The 12,621-nt window shown below is 38.4% G+C and overlaps 1 protein-coding gene across 2 annotated transcripts in view; it reads right to left on the bottom strand.

Moving 5' to 3' along the window:
• Positions 1-12,621, bottom strand: part of Dnah5 (dynein, axonemal, heavy chain 5) — a 317,192-nt gene that overhangs the window by 34,899 nt on the left and 269,672 nt on the right. For both annotated transcript variants that reach the window (XM_006520014.2, NM_133365.3), the window contains exon 69: positions 856-977. In XM_006520014.2, coding sequence (XP_006520077.1) covers positions 856-977 — 122 coding nt within the window. The remainder of the gene's footprint in view (positions 1-855; positions 978-12,621) is intronic.

The following is a 12,621-nucleotide window of genomic DNA, read 5'->3' as shown; positions in this document are numbered from 1 at the left end:
TTACCAGAAAATTTGATTATATCCAAATTACTGGTTAGTAATTACAAACAACACCAGTTATGAGCCAAGGTATAAAATACATCAGAATTTAAGTATTGGGTAAGCATGAATGGCACATGTTAAAACCCATCACAAGACCATTCCTGGTCAGAACAAACAGCCATATCCCCTTCACTCTGCCCCTGGGGAAAAAACATTCTGTTAATTTTACTTCTCTAAGGCCAGCATATACTGAAAAACCTCCTTACAGCCTTGTCCTACACTCAACCGCTATGATTCCAGTACATACATAGATCATGGGCAACTAAAAGATTTAAAGAACAGTGGAATCTATAGATGAAGACACAGATGCCAGCCTGCATTCCACACCTGGATAAATAACTAAAATGAAACTGGGAGCAACACCAGAGGAAGAAGAAAGAGAGAGACAAAGACCAAGAAAGGAAATTTAGTAGGAAAGGCTGTTTACACTTCTATTTCATCTCTAAAGAGAACACACATGTATAACTATGAACACACGTAGTTATTCTATCTAATTAGAACTATCAGTCTTCCTGTGAGTAGACCTTCCTGTATATAGGCATGTACATAGACCTTCACTGATGATAGTGACATTTAGGCTGAAACAATTACGATTAAACTTCCTGACACACTTCTTCCTGAGTAACTGGCCTTCAGTGGGAGCTGTTGCTTTCAGATTGTGGATAAGCTGCAGGAAGGCCAAACATCAGAGGCGAACAATACCTTCTAAGACTGGTGGTTTGTGAAGCATCTCTCTCCCACAAACACTACAGCGATGGGTCTGAAAGCTCCTCACCATGATAGTAGCTTATGTAGACTCAAAGAGCGTGTTACCTGATCAAGGATGTCTGAAAACTGTTTAAGTTTGCTAAGTTCCACCAAATTCAGCCAAGTCATGTCTAGGATCCATTTTGATGGCTTAGGAGGACAGGCTTTTAGATCCAATGAGGCACCACCTATAAAAAAATATATGAAGTTGCTACCTTTTTTTTTCATTAGTATAAAATAACTCATTACAATTTTTTTCTATTTGAAGTGGCTTAATTTCAATGACTTTACTGCCTTGACATTTACTAAATTCAGAGATATAAATCATAGTGAGAAACATGCTTCAAACCTAAGTAAATAAAAAGATGATTGTAGAAAAATATCAAATACCAGCATTATAGCTTTGGAAACAAGTTAGTGCTGGATTCTCACCTAATTAACCTGGCCAACATCCAGGACTAGCTATCTTATCTACCTGGAACTCTCCTTCCACATTTTAAAATGTAACAGTGTAGCCTAAGTGTACTGCTCTAAGTATGTAATCCAGGTAAGTCTGAAGACATGACAGGTCACAGAACAGCTCTTCTCAATACTAAGGATGGCCTTATACTGGTATATATTTAAATATATAGTTTGTCTACAAATTAATACTAGATATATTTGAAGGATTCTCTTCTAAAAAACAAATTATAACAATTTTGTCCATATCCTAAGGGCTCTGTCACATTGGATAATCTAACTACAACAAAAATTTCCATTTGGTACTAACTCCTGTCTTTTGAGGAATGTAAGCATATACAATGTTTAGCAACAAACAATTAATGACACCTGCTACCACCTCAAAAAATAACAGCAGGTAAAAATCATATTTTATGCCAAAGGAAACATTAGGGAATTTTCCAAATAATAAAATGTTGTCTAATAAAGAACATCCATTAAAGCATTTTAGGAAAATGTTCATTAAGGGAAATTCAACCCGTTTTGGCCACCTTAAGATGTAGGGATAATCTCTTGTACACTGTGAGACTGTGAGGAAGCATCACCTGTTAATACAAAGCTGATGGCCTATGACCAGAAGGCAGGAAATAGAAGGTGTGGGTTCTGGTACTGAGACAAGAACTCTGGGAAGTGAGGAGCTAGAGAGTCACCCTGGACTCTGAGGAAATTAGACACATGAAACTGAGGAGAGGTAACTAGCCTTGTGGCAGACATAGAACAGTTTAAATGGGTTATATAAGTTATGAGCTCGTCAAAAAGCAAGCAAAAGCTTGTGACCTAGGCATTTATTTATAAATAAATAAGCCTGCAAGTCATTATTTGGAAATTGGGGCATGTGTGGAAAAGCCCAAGGTTACATTTAAATTCTTTGTTTTACAGAGCAGGGTATAAACAATAATGCTCGAGATATTTATTGAGCCATACTCCACTTAATCTAGACACTCTGTACTATTAAATTGTATCCCTTTGCCAAATCGATCTTAGTTCATCTATAATAAGGTAAATGGGGCCTTGAAACTATTTGAATGGAAATATTAGCTCATAAAGTGAAAATAGCTTGTTGTAATGCCAGGGAGAAGCTAAAGACCTAATGATAATAGCAGTAAATGCCTCACCAACTTCCATGACAACTGCCCATTTTCCAGCAAAATGGAAAAAATAAGGTACTCGCACTGAGTTAACAAAATTCTACTCTTGGAAATGAATGAGCGAGCTTTGTAGACTGAAGCGCTGTTCAATGTTTAGTAGAGGGCAACTACTCTGTGACTACCTTGCCTGCTCCAAAAATGTACAACTAAGCACAAATAATGATTGTATGTTGAGAGAAAAATGATTTTAATAACATGATCGCAGATTAAATATATTCTTTAATAAACCCCTGAGAAAGGAAAAAGTTCAAAATAAATCCTGAGATGATCCAGTATTATGTTTTTTGTCTTCATTCCTTGAAACTTTCGCCTTAGAGGAAAATGTAAATTTCAATTTTTATCCTAATACATTCCTTTTAAATGAAAGATGTTCATAATTAAAACGTACCAGTTATTCCATTCTACCATAAAATTCAACAGTTAAGAAAAATTTAGGACATCACAAAAGCTAAATCTTAGAGATGAATAAAAACTAATAGTGGAAGAGTGTTACATTTTATTCCCAGGCTATTTGTGCTGCTATAATAGGCTAACTTTGATAGATCAATGTCTCCTTGGAATTGATAGAAATTAGTTTGTCACAGCTCTTGATTTGAGGAACTCTAAGATAAAGACATCAGTAGAGACAGTGTCTGGTAAAAGTCCACCACTTCCTGGTTGGAAGAGCTCTTTATTCTTTTTTTAAAATTTTTTTATTATTAGGTATATATTTCATTTACATTTCCAATGCTATCCGAAAAGTCTCCCACACACTCCCCCACCTACTCCCCCACCCACCCATTCCCACCTCGTGGCCCTGGCATTCCCCTGTACTGAAGTATAGAAGGTCTGCACGACCAATGGGCCTGTCTTACCACTGATGGCTGACCAGACCATCTTCTTTTACATATGCAGCTAGAGACACGAAATCTAGGGGGAGGGGGAGGCGGTACTGGTTAGTTCATATTGTTATTCCACCTATAGGGTTGCAGACCCCTTTAGCTCCTTGGGTACTTTCTCTAGCTCCTCCATTGGGGGCCCTGTGATCCATCTAATAGCTGACTGTAGTGTTTGCTAGGCCCCAGCATAGTCTCACAAGAGACAGCTATATCTGGGTCCTTTCAGCAAAATCTTACTAGTGTATGCAATGGTGTCAGCATTTGGAGGCTGATTAGGGGATGGATCCCTGGGTATGGCAGTCTCTAGATGGTCCATCCTTTCATTCTCTGTCTCTATAACTCCTTCCATGGGTACCTTGCTCCCAATTCCAAGAAGGGGCAAAGTATCCACACCTTGGTCTTCGTTCTTCCCGAGCTATATGTGCTTCAAAATTTGTATCTTATATCTTGGGTATTCTAAGTTTCTGGGCTAATATCCACTTATCAGTGAGCACATATTGTGTGAGTTCCTTTGTGATTGTGTTACCTCACTCAGGATGATACCCTCCAGGTCCATCTATTTACCTAAGAATTTCATAAATTGATTCTTTTTAATAGCTGAGTAGTACTCCATTGTGTAAATGTACCACATTTTCTGTATCCATTCATCTGTTGAGGGGCATCTGGGTTCTTTCCAGCTTCTGCCTATTATAAATAAGGCTGCTATGAACATAGTGGAGCATGTGTCCATCTTAATGGTTGGAACATCTTCTGGATATATGCCCAGGAGAGGTATTGTGGGATCGTCCGGTAGTACTATGTCCAATTTTCTGAGGAATCATCAGACTGATTTCCAGAGTGGTTGTACAAGCATGCAATCCCACCAACAATGGAGGAGTGTTCTTCTTTCTCCATATCCTCACCAGCATCTGCTGTCACCTGAATTTTTTATCTTAGCCACTCTCACTGGTGTGTGGTGAAATCTCAGGGTTGTTGTGATTTGCATTATCCTGATAATTAAGGATGCTGAACATGTTTTCAGGTGCTTCTCAGCCATTCGGTATTCCTCAGGTGAGAATTCTTTGTTCAGCTCAGAGCCCCATTTTTTAATGGAGTTATTTGATTTTCTGGAGTCCACCTTCTTAAGTTGTTTAAAAATATTGGATATTAGTTCCCCATCTCATCTAGGATACATAAAGATCCTTTCCCAATCTTTTGGTGGCCTTTTTGTCTTATTGACAGTGTCTTGTGCCTTGCAGAAGCTTTACAATTTTATGAGATCCTATTTGTCAATTCTCAATCTTATAGCACAAGCCATTGCTGTTCTACTCAGGAATTTTTCCCCTGTGCCCATGTCTTCAAGGCTTTTCCCCACTTTCTCCTCTATAAGTTTCAGTGTCTCTGGTTTGATGTGGAGTTCCTTAATCCACTTAGATTTGACCTTAGTACAAGGAGATAGGAATGGATCAATTCGCATTCTTCTGCATGATAACCGCCAGTTGTGCTAGTACCATTTGTTGAAAATGCTGTCTTTCTTCCACTGGATGGTTTTAGCTCCCTTGTCAAAGATCAAGTGACTATAGGTGTGTAGGTTCACTTCTGGGACTTCAATTCTGTTCCATTGGTCTACTTGTCTGCCGCTATACCAGTACCATGCAGGTTCTATCACAATTGCTCTGTAGTACAGCTTTAGGTCAGGAATGGTGATTTCACTAGAGGTTCTTTTATCCTTGAGAAGAGTTTTTGTTATCCTAGGTTTTTGATTTTTCAAGATGAAAATGCATATTGAAAATCCTCAATAAAGTTCTTGCTAACCGAATCCAAGAACACATCAAAACAATCATCCATCCTAGCCAAGAAGGTTTCATGCCAGGGATGCAGGGATGGTTCAATATACAAAAATTCATCAACGTAATCCAGTATATAAACAAACTCAAAGACAAAACCACATGATCATCTCCTTAGATGCTGAGAAAGCATTTTAAAAATTCCAACACCCATTCATGATAAAAGTCTTGGAAAGATCAGGAATTCAAATCCCATACCTAAACATGATAAAAGCAATCTATAGCAAACCAGTAGCCAACATCAAAGTACATGGTGACAAGCTGGAAGCAATCCCACTAAAATCAGGGAATACACAAGGCTGTCCACTCTCTCCCTACCTATTTAACAATGTACTTGAAGTCCTAGCCAGAGAAATTAGACAACAAAAGGAGATCAAGGGGATACAAATTAAAAAGTAAGAAGTCAAAATATCACTTTTTACAGATGATATGATAGTATATATAAGTGACCCTAAAAATTCCACCAGAGAACTCCTAAGCCTGATAAACAGCTTCAATGAAGTAGCTGGATATAAAATTAACTCAAACAAGTCAATGGCCTTTCTCTACACAAAGGATAAACAGGCTGAGAAAGAAATTAGGGAAACAACACCCTTATCAATAGTCACAAATAATATAAAATACCTTGGTGTGACTCTAACTAGGAAGTGAAAGATCTATATGATAAGAACTTCAAGTCTCTGAAGAAAGAAATTAAAGAAGATCTCAGAAGATGGAAAGATCTCCAATGCTCATGGATTGGCAGGATCAATATAGTAAAAATGCCTCTCTTGCCAAAAGCAATCTACAGATTCAATGCAATCCCCATCAAAATTCCAACTCAATTCTTCAACGAATTAGAAAGGGCAATCAGCAGATTCATCTGGAATAACAAAAAACCTAGGATAGCAAAAACTCTTCTCAAGGATAAAAGAACCTCTGGTGGAATCACCATGCCTGACCTAAAGCTTTACTACAGAGCAATTGTGATAAAAGCTGCATGGTAATGGTATAGTGACAGACAAGTAGAACAATGGAACAGAATTGAAGACCCAGAGATGAACCCACACACCTATGATCACTTCATCTTTGACAAGGGAGCTAAAACCAACCAGTGGAAGAAAGACAGCATTTTCAACAAATGGTGCTGGCACAACTGGCGGTTATCATGTAGAAGAATGAGAATTGATCCATTTCTATCTCCTTGTACTAAGGTCAAATCTAAGTGGATTAAGGAACTCCACATCAAACCAGAGACACTGAAACTTATAGAGGAGAAAGTAGGGAAAAGCCTCGAAGATATGGGTACAGGGGGAAAATTCCTGAATAGAACAGCAATGGCTTGTGCTGTAAGATCGAGAATAAATAAATGGGACCTCATAAAATTGCAAAGCTTCTGCAAAGCAAAAGACACTGTCAATAAGACAAAAAGACCACCAAAAGATTGGGAAAGGATCTTTACCTATCCCAAATCAGATAGGGGACTAATATCCAATATATATAAAGAACTCAAGAAGGTGGACTCCAGAAAATCAAATAACCCCATAAAATTTCAAAGCTTCTGCAAAGCAAAAGACACTGTCAATAAGACAAAAAGACCACCAACAGATTGGGAAAGGATCTTTACCTATCCCAAACCGGATAGGGGACTAATATCCAATATATATAAAGAACTCAGAAAGGTGGACTCCAGAAAATCAAATAACCCCGTTAAAAAATGGGGCTCTGAGCTGAACAAAGAATTCTCACCTGAGGAATAGCGAATGGCAGAGAAGCACCTGAAAACATGTTCAACATCCTTAATCATCAGGGAAATGCAAATCAAAACAACCCTGAGATTCCACATCACACCAGTCAGAATGGCTAAGATCAAAAATTCAGGTGACAGCAGATGTTGGCGAGGATGTCGAGAAAGAAGAACACTCTTCCATTGTTGGTGGGATTGCAAGCTTGTACAACCACTCTGGAAATCAGTCTGGCTGTTCCTCAGAAAATTGGACATAGTACTACAGGAGGATCCTGCAATACCTCTCCTGGACATATATCCAGAAGATGTCCCAACTGGTAAGAAGGACACATGCTCCACTATGTTCATAGGAGCCTTGTTTATAATAGCCAGAAGGTGGAAAGAACCCAGATGCCTCTCAACAGAGGAATGGATACAGAAAATGTGGTACATTTACACAATGGAGTACTACTCAGCTATTAAAAAGAATGAATTTATGAAATTCCTAGGCAAATGAATGGACCTGGAGGGCATGATCCTGAGTGAGGTAACACATTCACAAAAGAACTCACACAATATGTACTCACTGATAAGTGGATATTAGCCCAGAAACTTAGGATACACAAGATATAAGATACAATTTGCTAAACACATGAAACTCAAGAACAAAGACCAAAGTGTGGACACTTTGCCCCTTCTTAGAAATGGGAACAAAACACTCATGGGAGGAGTTACAGAGACAAAATTTGGAGATGTGACGAAATGATGGACCATCTAGTGATTGCCATATCCAGGGATCCATCCCATAATCAGCTTCCAAACACTGACACCATTGCATACACTAGCACGATTTTACTGAAAGGACCCAGATATAGCTGTCTCTTGTGAGACTATGCTGGGGCCTAGCAAACACAGAAGTGGATGCTCACAGTCAGCTATTGGATGGGTCACACGGCCCCCAATGAAGGAGATGGAGAAAGTACCCAAGGAGCTAAAGGGAACTGCAATCCTATGGGTAGAACAACAATATGAACTAACCAGTACCCCAGAGCTCTTATCTATAGCTGCATATGTATCAAAAGATGGCCTAGTCGGCCATCACTGCAAAGAGAGGCCCATTGGACTTGCAAACTTTATATGCCCCACTGCAGGGGAATGCCAGGGCCAGGGAGGGGGAGTGGGTGGGTAGGGGATTGTGGGGGTGGGTATGGGGGACTTTTGAGATAGCATTGGAAATGTAAACGAGGAAAATACCTAATAAAAAAATCTTAAAAAAAAAGAAAAAGAAAATGCATATTGCTTTTAACTCTGTGAAGAAACGAGTTGGAATTTTGTTGGGGATTGCATTGAATCTGTAGATTGCTTTTTGCAAGAGAGGCATTTTTACTATATTGATCCTGCCAATCCATGAGCATGGGAGATCTTTCCATCTTTTGAGATCTTCTTTAATTTCTTTCTTTAGAGACTTGAAGTTCTTATCATACAGATCTTTCACTTCCTTAGTTAGAGTCACGCCAAGGTATTTTATATTATTTGTGACTATTGATAAGGGTGTTGTTTCCCTAATTTCTTTCTCAGCCTGTTTATTCTTTGTGTAGAGAAAGGCCATTGACTTGTTTGAGATAACTTTTTATCCAGCTATTTCATTGAACCTGTTTATCAGGTTTAGGAGTTCTCTGGTGGAATTTTTAGGGTCACTTATATATACTATCATATCATCTCCAAAATGTGATATTTTTGACTTCTTCGTTTCCAATTTGTATTCCCTTGATCTCCTTTTGTTGTCCAATTGCTCTGGCTAGATCTTCAAGTACAATGTTAGATAGGGAGAAAGTGGGTAGCCTTGTGTAGTCCCTGATTTTAGTGGGATTGCTTCCAGCTTGTCACCATGTACTTTGATGTTGGCTACTGGTTTGCTATAGATTGCTTTTATCATGTTTAGGTATGGGATTTGAATTCCTGATCTTTCCAAGACTTTTATCATGAATGGGTATTGGATTTTGTCAATGCTTTCTCAGCATTTATGGAGATAATCATGTGGTTTTTGTCTTTGAGTTTGTTTATATAATGGATTACGTTGATGGATTTCGGTATATTAAACCATCCCTGCATCCTTGGAATGAAACCTACTTGGTCAGGATGGATGATTGTTTTGATGTGTTCTTGGATTTGGTTAGCGAGAATTTTATTGAGTGTTTTTGCATGGATATTCATAAGGGAAACTGGTCTGAAGTTCTCTATCTTTGTTGGGTATTTCTGTGGTTTAGGTATCAGATTATTTATGGCTTCATAGAATGAGTTGGGTAGAGTACCTTCTATATTGTGGAATAGTTTGTGAAGAACTGGAATTAAATCTTCTCTGAAGGTCTGATAGAACTCTGCACTAAACAGATCTGGTCCTGGGATTTTTTGGTTGGGAGTCTATTAATGACTGCTCCTATTTCTTTAGGGGATATAGGACTGTTTAGATCATTAACCTGATTTAATAACCTGATACCTGATTTAACTTTGGTACCTGGTATCTGTCTAGAAATTTGTCCATTTGATCCAAGTTTTCCAGTTTTGTTGAGTATAGACTTTTTTAAAAGGATCTGGTGGTGTTTTGGATTTCTTCAGGATCTGTTGTTTTGTCTCTCTTTTCATTTCTGATTTTGTTAATTAGGATGCTGACCCTGTGCCCTCTAGTAAGTCTGGCTAAAGGTTTATCTATCTTGTTGATTTTCCCAAAGAACCAGCTCCTTCTTTGGTTGATTCTTTGAATAGTTCTTGTTTCCACTTGGTTGATTTCGTCCCTGAGTTGGATTATTTCCTGCCGTCTACTCCTCTTGGGTGAATATTCTTCCTTTTGTTCTAGAGCTTTTAGGTGTGTTGTCAAGCTGCTAGTGTGTGCTCTCTAGTTTCTTTTTGGAGGCACTCAGAGCTATGAGTTTCCCTCTTAGAAATGCTTTCATTGTGTCTCATAAATTTGGGTATGCTGTGGCTTCATTTCATTAAACTCTAAAAAGTCTTTAATTTCTTTCTTTATTCCTTCCTTGACCAAGGTATCATTGAGAGGAGTGTTGTTCAGTTTCCACGTGAATGTTGGCCTTCTATTATTTATGTTGTTATTGAAGATCAGCCTTAGTCCATGGTGATCTGATAGGATGCATGGGATAATTTCAATATTTTTGTATCTGTTGAAGCCTGTTTTGTGACCAATTATATGGTCAATTTTGGAGAAAGTACCATGAACTCCTGAGAAGAAGGTAGATCCTTTTGTTTTAGGATAAAATGTTTTGTAGATATCTGTTAAGTCCATTTGTTTTATAACTTCTGCTAGTTTCACTGTGTCCCTGTTTAGTTTCTGTTTCCATGAACTGTTCATTGATGAAAGTGGTGTGCTGAAGTCTCCCACTATTATTATGTGAGGTGCAATGTGTCCTTTGAGCTTTACTAAAGTTTCTTTAATGAATGTGGCTACCCTTGTATTTGGAGCATAGATATTCAGAATTGAGAGTGCCTCTTGGAAGATTTTAACTTTGATGAGTATAAAGTGCCCCTCCTTGTCTTTTTTGATGACTTTGGGTTGGAAGTCAATTTTATTCGATATTAGAATGGCTACTCCAGCTTGTTTCTTCAGTCCATTTGCTTGGAAAATTGTTTTCTAGCCTTTCATTCTGAAGTAGTGTCTATCTTTTTCCCTGAGATGGGTTTCCTGTCAGCAGCAAAATGTTGGGTCCTGTTTGTGTAACCAGTCTGTTAGTTTATGTCTTTTTATTGGGGAGTTGAGTCCATTGATATTAAGAGATACTAAGGAAAAGTAATTGTTGCTTCCTATTATTTTTGTTGTTAACATTGGTATTCTGTTCTTGAGGCTGTCTTCTTTTAGGTTTGTTGAGGGATTACCTTCTTGCTTTTTTCTAGGACGTGGTTTCTGTCCTTGTATTGGTTTTTTTCTGTTATTATCCTTTGAAGGGCTGGATTTGTGGAAAGATAATGTGTGAATTTCATTTTGTTGTGGAATACTTTGGTTTCTCCATCTATGGTAATTGAAAGTTTGGCTGGGTATAGTAGCCTGGGCTGGCTTTTGTGTTCTCTTAGTGTCTGTTTAACATCTGTCCAGGCTCTTCTGGCTTTCATAGTCTCTGGTGAAAAATCTGGTGTAATTCTGATAGTCCTGCCTTTATATGTTACTTGACCTTTTTCCCTTACTGCTTTTAATATTCAATCTGAATTTAGTGCATTTGTTGTTCTGATTATTATGTGTTGGGAGGAATTTCTTTTCTGGTCCAGTCTATTTGGAGTTCTGTAGGCTTCTTGTATGTTCATGGGCATGTCATTCTTTAGGTTTGTGAAGTTTTCTTCTATAATTTTGTTGAAGATATTTGCTGGCCCTTTAAGTTGAAAATCTTCATTCTCATCTACTCCTATTATCCATAGGTTTGGTCTTCTCATTGTGTTCTGGATTTCCTGGATGTTTTGAGTTAGGATCTTTCTGCATTATGCATTTTCTTTCATTGTTGTGCCGATGTTCTCTGTGGAATCTTCTGCACCTGAGATTCTCTCTTCCATCTCTTTAATTCTGTTGCTGATGCTCATCTATGGTTCCAGATTTCTTTCCTAGGGTTCCTATCTCCAGCATTGTCTCACTTTGGGTTTTCTTTATTGTGTCCACTTCCCTTTTTAGGTCTAGTATGGTTTTGTTCATTTCCATCACTTGTTTGGATGTTTTTTTTTTCTTTTTCTTTAAGGACTTGTATCTCTTTAGCAGTGTTCTCCTGTATTTCTTTAAGTGAGTTATTAAAGTCCTTCTTGATGTTCTCCCATCATCATGAGATATGCCTTTAAACCCAGGTCTAGCTTTTCAGGTGTGTTGGGGTACCCAGGACTGGCTGAGGTGGGAGTGCTGGGTTCTGATGATGGTGAGTGGTCTTGGTTTCTGTTAGTAAGATTCTTACGTCTGCCTTTCACCATCTGTTGATCTCTGGAGTCAGTTGTTATAGTTGTCTCTGGTTAGAGCTTGTTCCTTTCATGATTCTGTTAGCCTCTATCAGCAGACCTGGGAGTCTAGATCTCTCCTGAGTTTCAGCGGTTAGAGCACTCTCAGCAGGCGAGCTCTCCTCTTGCAGAGAAGGTGCACAGATATCAGTTGTTTGGACTTGCCTCTTGGCAGAAGATCAAGGCCTGAAACAGGGCCTGTCCCAGAAGCTGTTATCTTCTGTTGTCCACACTCTCAGCTGTGCAGACTAGTCTTGGCGGGATCCAGGAAGGAAGATGGCTCATGCAGATGCTCTGGCAAAGCCCTCCCTCTTTATTCTTTATTTATACCTTAAGTTTTGTCTCTTATCTTCTGCAAAAGAATCTTCTATGATGAACAGAGAGAGTATAATGATGGCTATAAATGTATTTAAGGTACAATTTACATCTATGTCCATTCATTGGTAATTGATGGCTGGTAGAAGAGAGGGATTCCACTTACTTTGGATGTATTCTGTAATAGAATACCCACATACCACTACATGATCATACACTCAGGTAACACTAAGTGGACCCAGTGGATTTAAAAATAGTAGTTGAAGCTGGGAGGTTAAACTGATCAGGGCTTATATGGGAGAAGTTGGAGGAGGAAGATAAACTTGATATTTAAAAATAAACATTTTCATGTGTGATATAATGTTCTGTGTGATATAAAATATCTAGTTTTGTGTCAATTCAGAAACCCCATATATAAAATCAGGCTGTGAAGCAAGACTGTAGAGCATTTTCTTAACTAGTGATTGATGTAGGAGGTCTCAGTT

This window comes from Mus musculus, chromosome 15 (assembly GCF_000001635.26).
Source record: "Mus musculus strain C57BL/6J chromosome 15, GRCm38.p6 C57BL/6J".
NCBI classification, from domain to species: domain Eukaryota; kingdom Metazoa; phylum Chordata; class Mammalia; order Rodentia; family Muridae; genus Mus; species Mus musculus.
The sequence above is the reverse complement of the archived record's forward strand: the minus strand, read 5'-3'. Positions and strand labels throughout refer to the sequence as shown.